The 15,708-nt window shown below is 57.5% G+C and overlaps 1 protein-coding gene across 7 annotated transcripts in view; it reads left to right on the top strand.

Moving 5' to 3' along the window:
- The first annotated feature begins 474 nt into the window (after positions 1-474).
- The window catches only part of Pip5k1c (phosphatidylinositol-4-phosphate 5-kinase type 1 gamma), a 28,704-nt gene continuing 13,470 nt past the window's right edge, over positions 475-15,708 (top strand). For 2 of the 7 annotated variants that reach the window (XM_076919289.1, XM_076919288.1), the window contains exons 1-3: positions 14,182-14,213; positions 14,737-14,829; positions 15,200-15,330. In XM_076919289.1, the coding sequence (XP_076775404.1) occupies positions 14,184-14,213; positions 14,737-14,829; positions 15,200-15,330 (254 nt within the window). In that variant the 5' untranslated portion in view covers positions 14,182-14,183. Of the gene's footprint in view, positions 662-1,059; positions 1,082-14,181; positions 14,214-14,736; positions 14,830-15,199; positions 15,331-15,708 lie in introns of those variants that run through there. The other 5 variants (XM_076919287.1, XM_076919290.1, XM_076919286.1 and 2 more) reach the window with 5 other exon arrangements.

Raw genomic sequence — 15,708 nt, 5'->3', positions numbered from 1 at the left:
CTTGCTATGTAGACCAGGCTGGCCTTGGCCTAGAGATTTGCTTGCCTCTGCCTTTGGTGTAGTGTCCACCTGGGGTGCTCCTGAGCCTCATTTCTAGGCTCTGTCCCTAATATCCGATTGGCTGTAGTAGACTCTAGGCCCCGCCCCATCTCGGTCCCCTGCAGACGCTCCTCCCTCAGGTTTGTTGGAGCTGCCCTGTTCATCCCTCTATGGACGCTTGGAGGCGCTGGTGAGTCGTACTTCACTTTAGCCCCACCCCTGTTACCTAATTGGTCAGGTTCCTCCTTTTGCTGAAGCCCCTCCCTCCGCCCCCATACTGCACGTGAGCACAAGTCCTTCCGGCACCAGACGCCCGAGGGCGCTCGCAACTCCCTTAAGTAGGTGCCGCCCTAAGTCCGGTCCTTATATCCGATTGGTTAAAAGCTTCGTATCGACGTCAGGCTCCGCCCAGACCCCGCCCCCTCCCTCCGCCTTGTAGTGCGGGCGGTGCTTGTTGTTCAGCGGCGGCGGCCGAGCTCGGGTGCATCCTCGGGCCCGCCGCCGCCGCCGCCGCCGGAGCGCTCGGCCATGGAGCTAGAAGTGCCGGACGAGGCGGAGAGCGCCGAAGCGGGGGCCGTGACGGCGGAGGCCGCCTGGTCTGCGGAGAGTGGGGCGGCGGCAGGTAAATGCGATCCCCCCGTCGCTGCGATGGGCTCGCCCCGCTCCCCTGCCGTGGCGTGTGGTCTCGCCCGCCCGCTTCGCTCTGTGCTGCGGCCGGCCGGGCTGATCCATTTTCACGCGCGGCGCGGGGGTGCTCGCGCTCTCCCATTGCATGCGCGGGGGAGGGGGCATCAGCGCTCGGGCCGGGGAGGCTGCACCGCCCCGCCCCGGGATGCGGGGCTCGCTGCGCTCGGCCCGTTTTAGGGTTCTTGGGTGATGCGGTGGAGCCGCAGGCGGCCGTGGGTGCGGGTCTTTATCCTGGCAGCCTGTGCATGCAGCCAGCCCCTTTTAGATGCATGCAGTAACGGTGAAGCGGTCCTCCGGTTTGGAGGTAGAGGGGACCCGTTTTGGGGCATTCTCTTGCTGCAGCGGATAGAGACAAGTGAGTCATAGCTGCCCCTTTGAGTGTGTGGCGAGTGGCTTCTCCTCAATGTGTGGGATACTGAAGCACCCTCATTCTAATGGGGGACCCCACCTGCGGACCCTGCCTGGCAAGGAAGGGCGAGTATGTCCTCCATGCGACCCCCTTTGCTAGGCTGTCAATCTTGAAACTATCACCTTCTGCTCCCTCCCTGCTACACACCACTGATCACCAATTTGTGGGCCTCAGTTTGCCTCCCTCTAAAATGGGGGCTGCGGGAGGATATAGAAATGACGTTGAGGTGTCTTCTGTGTCCTGGCTGGGTGAGCAGATGTCCCGTCAACCCCCCAACCTCCCAGACCCTTCTCCCTGGACTCTGACTGCCATGCTAGGGTAGCCTGTGGGGCCACCCAGCTTCCTTGTCATGAGCAGCGTCTCTGGGCTTGCATTCTGTAGGCAGGGCAGTCGGTATGCACAGCTGAGAGAGAACAGACTGCCTCCTTCTCCATCGAGGTCACAGGAACTTTCTGGATTCACGTAACTCTAGGCTTCCTCCAGTACTGCTCTGTGGCTGACAGTTGCAGTTAGGTCTCTGTGGACTCCATAGGCTTCCAAGGCTCTTCCTCACTGCACTCATGGAAGACTGAGGGGAGGAGGAGCAGGGAGCCAGTGGTCCCCAACCCCAGGCGCTCGGCTTCTTTCTCCATGCCATTGGGAACCCATGGTAGCTAGCCTGCTTCTTGTCTCCAGACCCCTGCCCTTCTGTGCTGTCACCTGGTGTCCTGTGCCATGTTGGAGACATTGTGCAGTGGACAGCAGGGCCCTTGAGTGTCCGTAAACCTGATGGTTGCAGACCTCAGTTCCCACAGCAGCCTTGGCAGACATTGCCGTGTACGGAGCCTTGTTCATCATTGGGGGCCGGGGGCTGACAAGCTGGCTGGAGCAGACAAAGTGTCAGCGAACTGTGGATATAAACCTGTGTCTGACCCCCAGGGGCTGTTCCTCCCGGAAGTTCCTTTTCCTGCCTAAAGTCCTGTTAGTCATCCACATAGAATCCCATAGCTGCCTGTGAGTCCCGGCCTCCAGCCTGGCTCCCTGAGGTGCCCCACCTGTAAAATGGAGAAGCCATCTGGACCTACTCTGACCTTGGGCTGAAGCATCCGAGTCCTGACTGCCTTAAAGGAGTCAGTAGCATTTATTTACCACCAACTGTATACCTGCCTCCACGTGAACATGGTGGGTGTCCAGCGTTGGTGTCCCCAGCCATGTGGAGGCTGGAGGTCAAAGGCAGGAAGATGGAGCCCTGCCCTGCTTCCCAGAAGACCTGGCACTCTGGGTCCCTGTCTCCCCTGCCATCCTGTCAGCAGTCTGTTATCTGTTCTGGTAATTTCCACCTATCTGATGGGAAGGAACCTATCTCTGTGGTGTTTAGAATCCAGTTACCTTAAGTCTCCTTACTCCAGAGGCCTGGCCCAAAAACTGCCTGCCTGCAGCTGCCTTCCTGTGCTGCTGGGGCCCTTGTGCGGTTGGTGGGTGGGTGGTATGGTTTGGGAGTCCTGGGTCCTAGGACACAGGGCTGGTGACCTGCCTGGGCTCGGCTGTGAGTGCCCCTAGGCTCCGTCGTTCTCAACCTGCCACTGTCTTCCCCCCATCTAAACTGGTGGCGAATTATGTCGGTGTTGCTTCTAAAATCACCCCAGAGCCTGCCTGCGGCTCTCCCACCTCGTGCCTCTGCTGGTCTGGCATTATCGTCATTGGTCTTATTTCCACCAGCTCTCCCTTCATAAGGAGCCCTTTGCTCTGCCCACACCGCTGCCCAGTTCTCTCCCCAGCCCTGTCTACTCCTTGCACCCTCCATGCCAGCCACAGGAACCTCTATGCTCCTGCAGCGGCTCAGCACCGGCGCAGGGTGGCATTCAGCAGGTACTTGGCGACTGTCAAGGTGTGTCGGGTGGCAGACGCCAAGGACCAGTAAAAGGTGGTCACCTCGGTGTCAGGGTCAGAGCTGTTGGCCTTAGAGACAAAAGGCTCAGTCAAGTCTTGCTCTGGGTGTTCTCTTGAGATCATGCAGTTGAATGACTGCTGCCTTAGTCTCCCCAATATAGAGAGGCTCTGGGCCCTCCCTTGGTTAGACTGTCGGGGTCACGATGCTGATGTGCACAAGAATAAGGTAATGCGGGGCGGGGACTGGAGTAGTTGCAGCCCCTTGCTAGGTTTTGTCAGTAAAGTTTTATTGGCACATGGGCCTTACCCATCATCCCACAGGGCGCCTTGGCTGCCTCTCTGCTCATTTGTGGAGCTGGGCAGCTGCCGTTGGGACTGCTGGTCACACAGACGCATGTAGACTCAGTCTGCTTCCCTCAGAAGGTATTTGTCAGACTCGGGAGCCCATTAGATACGGGTCAGCTGTCATCAAGGTGACATTAAGCTAGGTCCTGACGAGGAGTATCCGCCTGTGCAGAGAGCTGGCCTAGGGCATACGAGTTCCTGGGCTCTGCCCCAGTGCCATGTCAGCCGGCTGTGGTGGATAACACCTGTCATCCCAGCACTAGGGAGGTGGAGGCCTGAACGTCAGGAATTGAAGGTTAGCCTTGGCTACGTGCTCAAAGGAGTCAGTCCTCTCCTACCTTGTAGGTCCTGGGGATGGAATTCAGCTGCTGACGCTTGGCAGCAAGCTCCTTACTCACTGAGCCATTTTGCTGGTCCAGTGTTGACCTTTCTTGAGCCTCTACTGTGTCTGGTAGGCTAGGGGCTTTGATGACCAGAGGCTGGCCTGGAGGAGCACTTACGGAGGCCTTGAGACCCAGCCTGCTCAGAGCCCTGAGCTGTCTGAGCTCATGTGTATGTGCTGCAGGTTTGGGGACCCTTGACGTGGCAGCCTGGGTGAATTAAGGCCACCCTGGCCTTGGTCATGGAAGCTGTGTCCCTTGACAATGAATGTGGAAAGGTGGTGAGGGGTCTGCTGGGTCTGAGTGGACCATGAATCCCCTGCTGCGTCCTGAATATTCTGCTACTGCACTGTCATCCCTGTCCCCGGTCATCGTGCAGGTGAAGACCCTGCCACAGGATTACGCCGAGCTGGGAATTAGCTCAGAGCCATTGCAAAGCCTTAGCACTGCAGGCTGATGGACCCTTCGCCGTCACAGCCTTCAGGGTCCTAACTCCCAACAGTGGCAGTGGCTCGTGTGCCTGTCTTTGTCAGGGTGTAGGGGGGCGGGATTTGGAGAGCAAGGAATCCCCAGTCTACAGTGACGGCACCGAGCAGAACAGAGGTGCACATGCTCACTGAGCAAGTTTGGACTGAGTGGCTAGCCCTCTGAGGGTGCGGGGGTCCAGGGGCATCACTGCACTGGTGTCGACCCTGGTCTGAGATTCGATAGAAGCTAGGCATACTGTGGGCATACTGTGACGAGGGACCAGTGGGCTCAGTGGGCTGGGTGTGTGCAGGAGCTCAGCTGTGGTCACCATACATGATTCTGGGAACTGGTTCTTACTTGTTTTGGAAGTTTTTTTGCCACTGACCTCCCTGGCCATTTTTCTTAGCTTGGATGCCTTTGTTCCCATGCCAGACACAGCTTGTGCTTCATGTTCTTAAAACTATCTTTTCTGTTGCCAGTTGTGCAGTCTTTTGTTGGTTTGTAGGAACTCTTTGTATATTGTAGACCCTTTCACCTGTGACACCACGGTGCATCACGCTGCTCTTCTGGTGATTACTGACCATCAGCACATTTTAGTTTTTCTGTTGTCGAGAGTGTCCATATGACTGTTAACAGCTTCCTGGTTTGACATCATAGACAGAAATTCTCCAGTTTCTTAATCTTCTCTGTCCCTCCTTTTATTTTTGTTATTGTCCTATGTAGCCCAAGCTGGCCTCAAACTTACTATTTAGTCTAGGATGATCTGAAACTACCAATTCTCTTTCCTTCACCTCCTGTGTGCAGGGTGACAGGTGTGTGCCACCACAGCTGGGTTATGAGGTGCCTGGGTCACATGATGTGCAGCAGGGAAAGCACCCTGTTCACTGAGCCTCAGCCCAGCCTCCCTTCTTTCCTCTTGCTTTCTGAGCTGGGAGTAAGGTGGGATGTCTTGTAGCCAGGCTGGGGACACACAAAAAATAACCAGGAATTCTGCACCGTGGGCACTGTGCCTTGGGGTCACGTGTCCTAGTGGGGCACAGCGGGTGCCCTCTGCCTGTGACTTTGGTGGGGTCGTCTTGCTTGATGTTCAGCTCGTTGGGACAGTTCAGCTCTCTGGTGCCTTCTCCTCTCTCCACCACTGGCACTGAACAGTGTTCACCTACTTGGAGACCTGTAGGACTGAGGGTGGCCTGGTCGCTCTGCCTGGCCTGGCTTCCTGTTTACCTTCGGAGCTGACCAACAGAGAAGCACAGGGTTTGTCTTGTGTGATGGGTCAGAGGGACAGTCACCCTGGAAAACAAGGGCAGTGGGGTCCTAGTGTCCACTTGGGGCCTCACCCCACCCCACTGCCCTGCCAGATGCCTGCACCAACCGTCTCCAGCAGTTCCTAAGGGCCTGCGGTATGTGTGGCTGCCCCCACCTCTCAACCATCACAACCATCACCGCCTCGGGACTTCCTTTCCTTTCCTGTTCCAAAGAGGTGACGAGTGTTCCCGGGACAGGCGGGCTGAGGGGAAGAAGTGTTGCCCAGCCCTACATAGAGCCCAGGCCTGCCCAGTCAGGAGGTTGTACATGGTTGTCCCTGGGTGCTTCCTGGTCACCCGCCTGCTGCGGGAATGGAGATGTGTGAGAGAGGCTGCCGGCTTCACTCAGCCTCCCTGAACCCTAGGTGGAGTTTACACCTGCGGCCGCAGTGCTCAGGTGCAGACTTGAAGCTTGCGTTGCATTCAGTCATCACCCACGGTCCGTCCGTCCATCTGTCCGTCCGCCTGCACTACAGCTAGCTCTGCATGTGCTCAGGCAGGCATGTGCTGCAGCCCCTCCTCTTCTGTGCCTTTATATGGGCTCTGGGCACTGGACTTGGGGCCTCAGGCCTCTTGCACCTTCCCCTGCTGGCCTCAGTAGGGCTATATCAAAACTGCAGTCTCATTCCAGAACCTTCCATCACCCCACCCATTTCTCAGCACCTCCTGGCACTCACGAGTCCACTTCCTGTCTGGGAGCCCAAAGGGTGTGGCTTTGTGTCCTGGTCCCTAACCAAGTCCCATGTCCTTCAGGTCCCTCCACAGTGTGGGCTGTAAGAACCTCATTCCTGTTCATGGCTGAGTAATACTCCAACATGGGACAGGATGCCCTGCTGTGCCATTCCCCTGTGGACAGATGTCCATGTTCCCTTGGCTGTTTTCGGAAAGTCCCACAGGGACTGTGCACAGGGTTTGGGTGGATCAGGGTTTTCACTTCCCCTGATGGCTGTCTGAGGGTGGACTAGCTGACTCACAGGGAAACTGTGTGTCCGAGTGAGGACGAGCCAGGCTCACCCACAGCCACAGATACTTCTTCCCTGCCTGCTGCAGGTGGCATCCTGTGAGTAGCTTCACTGACATTGGTGGTTGCTTTTAATTGTTGATATTATATATATGTACCTGTCATGCCCGTGTGTAGGTGCTGCCCCAGTGGGGGAGGTCAGAGGTCAACTTGCAAGAGTCACTTTTCTCTTTCTACCATGGGGACAGTTTGAACCCAAGCTGTCCAGCTGGCAGCAAGCACCTTCACCCCCTGAGCCTGCTCTGGCTTATGTTCTTCTTTTAGGAGCATCTCACTGTGGCTGTTTTACTGTTTATATATGTGCATGTGCGCGTGTGTCCGCGTGGGTTTGCGGTCACCATGGTGCCAGTATGTGGTATGCCAGATCCCCTGGACCTGAGGACACAGGCTGCTAGTCACTGTGTGGCTGATGGGCATCACACCCAGGTCCTCGAGCCGGCTCCTTGGCTCATCATTGCGACTGTCACTTCTTTTTATGTTTTAGACACGGTCTCCCTGCGTAGCTCAGGCTGGCCTCAAACTCCCAGTGCTCCTGTCTCAGCTTCCTGAGAGCCAGAGCGACAGAGCCAGGATGAGCAGTTCACCCGCCGCGTGCTGGGTGAGCCGTGCTCTTAGATGGCCTCAAAGCCAGCATCCTGTATGGGCAGGGACATCCCCTCCGAGGAGACTTCTCTTCCTTTGCATGTCCCTGAGGTGAACAGTAGATGCCAGTCAGGAGGCGGCCGTGATCTCACTGTGGTTGCTGCTGCAGAGATGTTAGGAGGACAGGCGGGCTGAGTAAACAGCCACTGGAGAAAGGGACTGGGCAGGAAGGGTCACGTTGCCCCTGAGCCGTAAACAATAGCAGCCGCCCGCATGGAGGGGCTGGTGGCCAAAGCCAGGATGGAACCAGCTGTGCACAGGTGCCCTGGGCAGACATGCTCACTTGTGGTAATGATGGGACAGCACGTGGTGGGCATCACCTGGGACAGTCCATTCATATGTAGGTTCTGCCGAAGCCGGAATGGAACACCCTGGTGGAAGGAATTACCAGAAATGCAAGGACCTCTGGGGGATGGGTAGACATGGACTGGGAGCCTCCGCATCCCAGGCAGCAGGGGACCTGGTCTTTGGCCTCCCACAGCCCATCCTGTGATCCAGGCCTCACAGTGCTCACCCCTCCACCCACCACTGTGACATGTTTTCTTGAGAACATTAACTTAGGGTCCTTAACCCCCCTCCCCCCAGTCCCTGGGTAATGCCTGAGGGCTCAGGGAGCAGGCATCTGTGCAGGCTCAGTGGTTGAGACCCTGTTTCAACGCCCTCCCATTGCCCACACACCACAGGAGGCACCGTCTTGCTCTAGAGCCCAGGCTGGCCTGAAGCTCGTCATCCCATGCCTCAGACTCCCGGACGCTGAGATGATGGTTGTGAGACACCATGGCTGAGTTCTTCATTTCTACCTGTCTGAGCTGTCAGACCAGACTCGTGTGTACTGCACAGTGGTACAGCAGGAAGGGACAATGCTCTTGGGGCCGGAGGAGTCCAAGGGTCCAGTACTGTTCTGTCCGTGCGGTGGGATAAAGATTAACCCACAGAGACAGCAGGAGCCTTGGGCTGGGGCTGTGCTCCTCCGGGATTCAGCAAATTCTTTCTCTAGACTGTGCCATTGTGTCCCATTATGCTGGCTGCAGTAACTTCTAGGATCCAGTTTTCTCTGCAAGTGACAGACAGTGTGCCCAGGCAAGTGGCATTCTGCTTACCAGGGAAAGGTGTTCACCCATAGGCAACCCTGAGAGCTGCCTTACGAGACAAGGACTCATGTAACCAAGGCTGACTCAAGGTCACTATGTAGCTGAGGCTGGCCTTCCTTAATTGTATAAAGTAGATGTTCTCCAATCCTCTCCTGATCCTACTCTAATACCTCCCTGGGCGGCAGTGACCAGCAGGCCAGCAGCTCCACATTAGTGTTCCTGCACCATCTCCTCCATCCCTTTCCCCATCTCTTCCCCCTTCTCTTCCCCCTTCTCCTCCCCCATCTCCTCCATCTCCTCCCCCATCTCCTCCATCTCCTCCCCCTTCTCCTCCCCCATCTCCTCCCCCATCTCCTCCATCTCCTCCCCCTTCTCCTCCCCCATCTCCTCCATCTCCTCCCCATCTCCCCCTTCTCCTCCCCCATCTCCTCCCTCTCCTCCCCCATCTCCTCCCCCATCTCCTCCATCTCCTCCCCCATCTCCTCCATCTCCTCCCCCTTCTCCTCCCCCATCTCCTCCATCTCCTCCCCATCTCCCCCATCTCCTCCATCTCCTCCCCCTTCTCCTCCCCCATCTCCTCCATCTCCTCCCCCATCTCCCCCATCTCCTCCCCCATCTCCTCCCTCTCCTCCCCCATCTCCTCCCCATCTCCTCCCCCCATCTCCTCCATCTCCTCCCCCTTCTCCTCCATCTCCTCCCCATCTCCTCCCCATCTCCTCCCCCATCTCCTCCATCTCCTCCCCCTTCTCCTCCCCCATCTCCTCCCTCTCCTCCCCCATCTCCTCCATCTCCTCCCCCATCTCCCCCATCTCCTCCTCTATCCCCTCCCTCATCTCCTTCATCTCCTCCCTCATCTCCCCCATCTCCTCCCCATCTCCCCCCATCTCCTCCCCCATCTCCTCCATCTCCTCCCCCTTCTCCTCCTCCATCTCCTCCATCTCCTCCCCCATCTCCTTCATCTCCCTCATCTCCTCTCTCATCTCCTCCCTCCTCCCCCATGTCCTCCCCCATCTCCTTCATCTCCCTCATCTCCTCCTCCATCCCCTCCCTCATCTTCTCCATCTCCTCCCCCATCTTCTCCTCCATCTCCTCCATCCCCTCCCCCATCTCCTCCATCTCCTCCCCATCTCCTCCCTCTCCTCCCCCATCTCCTCCCCATCTCCTCCCCCATCTCCTCCATCTCCTCCCCCTTCTCCTCCCCCATCTCCTCCCTCTCCTCCCCCATCTCCTCCCCCATCTCCTCCATCTCCTCCCCATCTCCTCCCTCATCTCCTCATCTCCTCCTCCATCTCCTCCCCCATCTCCCCCATCTCCTCCTCCATCCCCTCCCTCATCTTCATCTCCTCCCTCATCTCCCCCATCTCCTCCCCATCTCCCCCATCTCCTCCCCCATCTCCTCCATCTCCCTCATCTCCTCTCTCATCTCCTCCCTCCTCCCCCATGTCCTCCCCCATCTCCTTCATCTCCCTCATCTCCTCCTCCATCCCCTCCCTCATCTTCTCCATCTCCTCCCCCATCTTCTCCTCCATCTCCTCCATCCCCTCCCCCATCTCCTCCCTCTCCTCCCCCATCTCCTCCCCCATCTCCTCCATCTCCTCCCCATCTCCTCCCTCATCTCCTCATCTCCTCCTCCATCTCCTCCCCCATCTCCCTCATCTCCTCCCCCATCTCCCTCATCTCCTCCTCCATCTCCTCCCCCATCTCCTCCTCCATCTCCTTTCCCATCTTCTCCATCTCCTCCCCTTCTCCTCCTCCATCTCCTCCCTCATCTCCTCCCTCATCTCCTCCCCCATCTCCTTCATCTCCCTCATCTCCTCCATCCCCTCCCTCATCTCCTCCCTCATCTCCTCCCCCATCTCCTCCATCTCCTCCTCCTTCTCCTCCCCATCTCCGTCATCTCCTCCTCCATCTCCTCCCTCATCTCCTCCCCCATCTCCTTCATCTCCCCCATCTCCTCCATCTCCTCCCCATCTCCTCTATCTCCTCCTCCATCTCCTCCCTCATCTCCTCATCTCCTCCATCTCCTACCCCTTCTCCTCCTCCATCTCCTCCATCCCCTCCCTCATCTCCTCCCTCATCTCCTTCATCTTCTCCCTCATCTCCTCCTCCATCCCCTCCCCCATCTCCTCCTTCATCTCCTCCCCCATCTCCTCCCCCATCTCCTCCTCCATCTCCTCCCCATCTCCTCCCCCATCTCCTCCCCCATCTCCTCCATCTCCTCCCCCATCTCCTCCCCCATCTCCTCCATCTCCTCCTCCATCTCCTCCCCCATCTCCTCCCCCATCTCCTCCATCTCCTCCTCCATCTCCTCCCCCATCTCCTCCATCTTCTCCCCCATCTCCCCCATCTCCTCCCCCATCTCCCCATCTCCTCCATCTCCTCCCCCTTCTCCTCCTCCATCTCCTCCCCCATCTCCTCCTCCATCTCCTCCCCCATCTCCTCCATCTCCTCCCCCATCTCCTCCATCTCCTCCCTCATCTTCTCCTCCATCTCCTCCTCTCTTTTGCCCTCCAAGTCTTCCTCTGCCTCTTCCTCCATCCCTTCTTTTTTCTTTTTCTTTTTGTAGTTCTGGGGACAGAAGCCAGGGTGCCATGCATGCCCTGCTGTGTCTCTGGAATATACGGCACCCAGTTCTCTTCAGTAGTTTGTTTCTGGTGCAAGGTTTTGGAGGCCCATATGGATCAGGTGGTTCTTCACATGGGACTAAATCACTCAGACAATCCTAAAGTCCCTTAAATTGTCTGTAGCAGAAAGATCATGAAACCCCACAAGTCTGCGTGCTCACAACTATCCCCAGCATCACATATGAGAGTGTGAGGGTGGCACACACTCTCAGAAGCATGAGGATGTGGCCAGCAGCCTTTTGGACCTGTTTGTTGCTCAGAAAGCTGAGCTTTCTCTTGAAGAGAGCCCCTGGCCTGTCTCTCACACACTGCAGAGGTGGGGTGGGGCCGTCACCTGCTGGGTCTGCACGCCCTGAGCAGATGGGAGGGGAAGTTGGTAGGTGTCTGCGATGTTTGGACACAGCACCCTGATCCCGGCCACTCAGAGGCCAGGGCCCGAGCTCTGTGACAGATGGAGTCGGAGGTCCCATGAGGCCTGTGATAGAAGTGACGTCTTTACCGACATGGACACTCACGTCTACATTCTGACTTGGGGATTTTAAGCTATAACTGGTAGACTCTAGGGATTATTATTTAAGGTATACAAACCTGTGTGATCTTCAGATTATGCAGCCAGGTAATTTACATAGTTCCAGAACGGTCCATCTCTCCGAGGAGGCCTTCTTTGTATAAGGCATCCATTAGCAAACACATGCAGCCTTTCAGTGCTCGCCCACCCTGGGCACAGCCTGTCACAGACACTGTGTGGCTTTCTTGTCTGGGTCCTCTGTGTCACCCCCCTCCTGTTCTTGGCTGCGTGACGCTCCAGTGTGTAGGTCTCCAGGTGAAGCATGTGCTGTGGAGTGTCGGCACAGCCACCATGTCTCTGTCTGCTGCTGCTGCGTAACAGGCATCTCCGATGCAGAAGCTCCACGCCGTACTTGTGTGTGCACCTATGCCCGCTCCCGAGAGTGTGTGTGGAGACAGAGGGCTACCAGGACCGTGTGCCGGCTCTTTAGAGGGTGTCTCCTTCCCTGCCCAGGCCTCATCTCGGAGACAGAGCAGGTTACCTGTCCTGCGTGGGAGCCGTCAGCCACCAGGCTCTGAACAGTTGAGCAGTGTGGCCTTGGCGTGGGAGGGTCTCGTTCCACAGTGGGAGAGCCTTGCAGGAGTCTGGCAGAGGGAGCTACAGAGGACAGCTGTGCCAGGGCGGGGGGCGGGGAGGAGGGGAGTAGGACAGGAGGCCTCCATATCGCCCAGTCCAGTCAGCAGTCTGGGCTGAGCTAATGGACAGCCCCCCCCCCCATGCCCACAGTGATAGCAGGGTCAGGGGCGAGGGCCTGGGACCTCCCTGGCCGGAGTTTCTGTCTCCTTTCTGTTTCAGCCCCTTTCCTGTACCCCAGGCCTCTCTGTGCCCTGGTCATGTCACTGTAGATCACCTGTCTGCAGGCTATGGATAGGCTTATGAAGATGGAGTGGCCTGGGTGGTGGCCCCGGGCGGCCTGCAATTGTAGCCCGTGTCTGTGTAATGGTGAGGTACTTGTGATGATGGGGACACAGCTTCCAACCTCCCCAGGAGAAACCCGCCATAAACTCACCCAAGGTCACACAGCCGTGAGGCAGCAGACATTGGCCTGAAGCTTGAGGGGTCATTGCATGGCCCCTGTAGGTACAGTTGCCACTTGCCTGGGTGTCACCGGCAGACGTGGGCTGACGGCCTCACGCACTGCACCCAGAGCCAGCTAGTGCCCCCGCCTCCCCTCCTCCCTGACTATTTTTAAACATAATTTCCTGGAAAACAGGGCTGCTCTCTCAGAAGACAATTGGCTGAGAGAGTCTGAGCTGTGCCAGGGCCACCGAGTGTCTCTGTCCCCCTCCTGACCCCCTCCACAGGGGCTGTCTTGACTCCCATGTTTCAGCCAGTGAGGTCGCAGCCCATGGTCCATGTAGGGTCTGTGCTTGGCTACAGGTGGGGCAGGTAACTCGGAACCTCAGAATGTCACCTGCAGCCCTGAGAGCTGCTGCCAGCACAGCTGAATTCTTCCTTCCTGCCCCAGGGAGCTCGCACAAGTTCTAGACCTTGGCCTCCATTCACCCAACCTCCTCCCTCTCCTGTACCTTGATCTCCATGTCCCAGATGCAGATCCACTGTGAAGACAGACACTGGGTCAGCTAATAGAGCCTTGCCATCAAAATGACTGAAAAGTTACCCACCATCACCCTTATACAGCCGCCATGGTCCCCATTCCCTGTCAGGGTCAGGATCAGAGTGTCCTGTGGTTGTGGTGTTCCTGTATCCAGCTGTGCAGAACATCTGTTACAGGCCCATCCTGTGCACTGGGAGCCTGCATCTCTTAGGTCATACATAGTCCCTACCTCCCCTGAGGAACCAGCAGTAACACCGGGCTAGGTAACAGAATCACCCTCATTCCAACACCCATCTTTCCGTCCGCAAGTGTCTCCCATGAGACCGTGAGAGACTCCTAGCCCAGTCACTGCCACCATTGCTTCAGTGACTCAGGTCAGGCCTCCATGGCCCACAGGGACTGTGACCACTTGTCTCCCCAAGAGTCATCTCTGGGTTCCAGACACAGAACCACAGACTGTTCACTACAGAGAGGCCAAGGCAAATACCAGGTCAGGTTCTAGCACTTTCTGTGAGTCCCTGCGACCCTCTGTGGTCCTCGGACCGTGGGTCACCAGCGCTGCGCACAGTCCACCCAGCGCTGGGTTTGAAACTTATGCAGACCCAGTACCTGGTCCCGTCTCTGTCTGTGATCCAGGCACCCCAGTGAGCCTGAGGTGGGAATGAAATACCACCCCAGGGCAGGAGAAGAAGTCACCCCTGGGCACAGGCACACAGCCTGGAACGGGGTGGCTCAGTGGATAAAGGGCTTACTACACAAGTGAGAGGAACTAAGTTTGACTCCCTAGTACCCAGGTAAAAAGTTGAGTAAGCCACACAACTGTTAACCCAGCACTGGGGAGATGGAGGCAGGGGGATTGCTGTGGCTAACAGATGCCAGGCAGCCTAGTAACAGTGAGCTCAGTAACAGAGCCTGACACTAAACCAAAGGTACGGCCAGCTGAGGTGGCGCACGCCTTTAATCCCAGCCCTCAGGAGGCAGAGGCAGGAGGATCTCTGTGAGTTCGAGGCCAGCCTGGTCTACAGAGTGAGTTCCAGGACAGCCAGGGCTACACAGAGAAACCCTGTCTCGAAAAACCAAACCAAACAAGCAAAACAGAAAGCAAGATGGAGAGAGACTGAGGAAGGTCTGGCCTGTACCTGCAGCCTCCATACTGACTGTGCCCTTCCTCTCCAGGTATGACCCAGAAGAAGCCTGGCCTTGCAGAGGTGAGTCCCTGCCCGAGGAGGTGTGAGCTGACGTGCTGCTGCGTGTGCTAGGCTGTGCACAGCACTTCTCTGGACCCAAACACTGTTGAGTGTGTCAGGCAGGGAGAGCAGTATTGTGTGTGTGTCGGGGGCGGCCGGTCGCGTCACTGTCCGCACAGCAAGAGGCCACCTGAGCCTGGTGTTGAGGACACCACCACCTGGCATTTGACAGTCCTGAGTCCATGGTGGGACAGTTTTTCCTCAGGCCCTCAGAAGGGGAGGGTCCCAGGGACACCCCGGAGCCTGCAGACCTTTCAGGAGAGGGGGCTAGGCTCTAGTGTCCTGAGGATGACATTGGGGATAATTTGCGTTACTGGGAACAGTGTGCCCCCTGGTGGCAGGTGTAGAGAACCACAGGCAGCTTGGCCCTTGTGATGCCCCAGTCCACACAGCACAACAACCTCCGCCTCCCAAGCCCTCTGCTTCTGCACTTCCAGAACCTTCTGGCTACTTTTCCAAACTGATTTTGGCCCCTGTTCCCCAGGCCCCCTTGGTGACAGGGCAGCCAGGCCCTGGCCATGGGAAGAAGCTGGGCCATCGAGGCGTGGATGCGTCTGGAGAGACTACGTATAAGAAGGTAGCCGAGACAGATGTGGGGACTGGGAAGGGGGCCCCGTGGCTGGCCCACAGCTCCTACGGGCACCAGGGCCCACGGGCTTTCTGCAGGATGGGAGGCTTGTTGGGAGGCAGCACCATCCAGTCTGTTAAAGTGTTAGCCGTGATAGATGCGACACAGTCCCTGCTGTGCAGTCCTAGGAGCATTGTGTCACCCCATCCCTCTGAGCTCTGCACCCCGAATTCACTTCTGTTGTGGAGCCCCTGTTCAGTATGGCTATGGAAGGTGGCTGCCAGCCAGATCTCCCCAGTGCAGCACGAGGGTGGGACGTGGGGGGCTGCGCAGCACAAAGAGGCCTCCAGGGTCCTGATGCCACCACACCTCCCCACAGACCACCTCGTCCACCCTGAAGGGTGCCATCCAGCTGGGGATCGGCTACACGGTGGGCAACCTCAGCTCCAAGCCAGAGCGTGATGTGCTCATGCAGGACTTCTACGTGGTGGAGAGCATCTTCTTTCCCAGGTAGGCCCTGTCACCGCACCACAGTGCGCCCTGGCACCACAGTGCCACCCTGGCACCACAGTGCACCCTGCCACCACAGTGCTACCCTGCTACCACAGTGCCACCCTTTATGGCTGGATTCTGAGTGTGCTGTCTGTTACCAGCAAGGCTGGTTGTGCTCCTGCCTATGAGTATTTTAGCTGCAGGAGGAGACACGCATGGTGTCTGCCCTGCTTGCATCTCCTTGGCCAAAGCTGGTCTCATGAGTGTAGCTGGCTGCATGTGGTTCCAGGTTCTGGCCCCAAAACCCACTCAAAAGCCGGGCTTGGTGCTTGTCTCTAACCTCAGTGCAAGGGAAGCAGAGACTTCATGGCCACACAAGCAATCTTCAGAAAATGA

Source organism: Arvicanthis niloticus, chromosome 22 (genome assembly GCF_011762505.2).
Source record: "Arvicanthis niloticus isolate mArvNil1 chromosome 22, mArvNil1.pat.X, whole genome shotgun sequence".
NCBI classification, from domain to species: domain Eukaryota; kingdom Metazoa; phylum Chordata; class Mammalia; order Rodentia; family Muridae; genus Arvicanthis; species Arvicanthis niloticus.
This window is presented reverse-complemented; position numbering and strand designations above follow the sequence as displayed.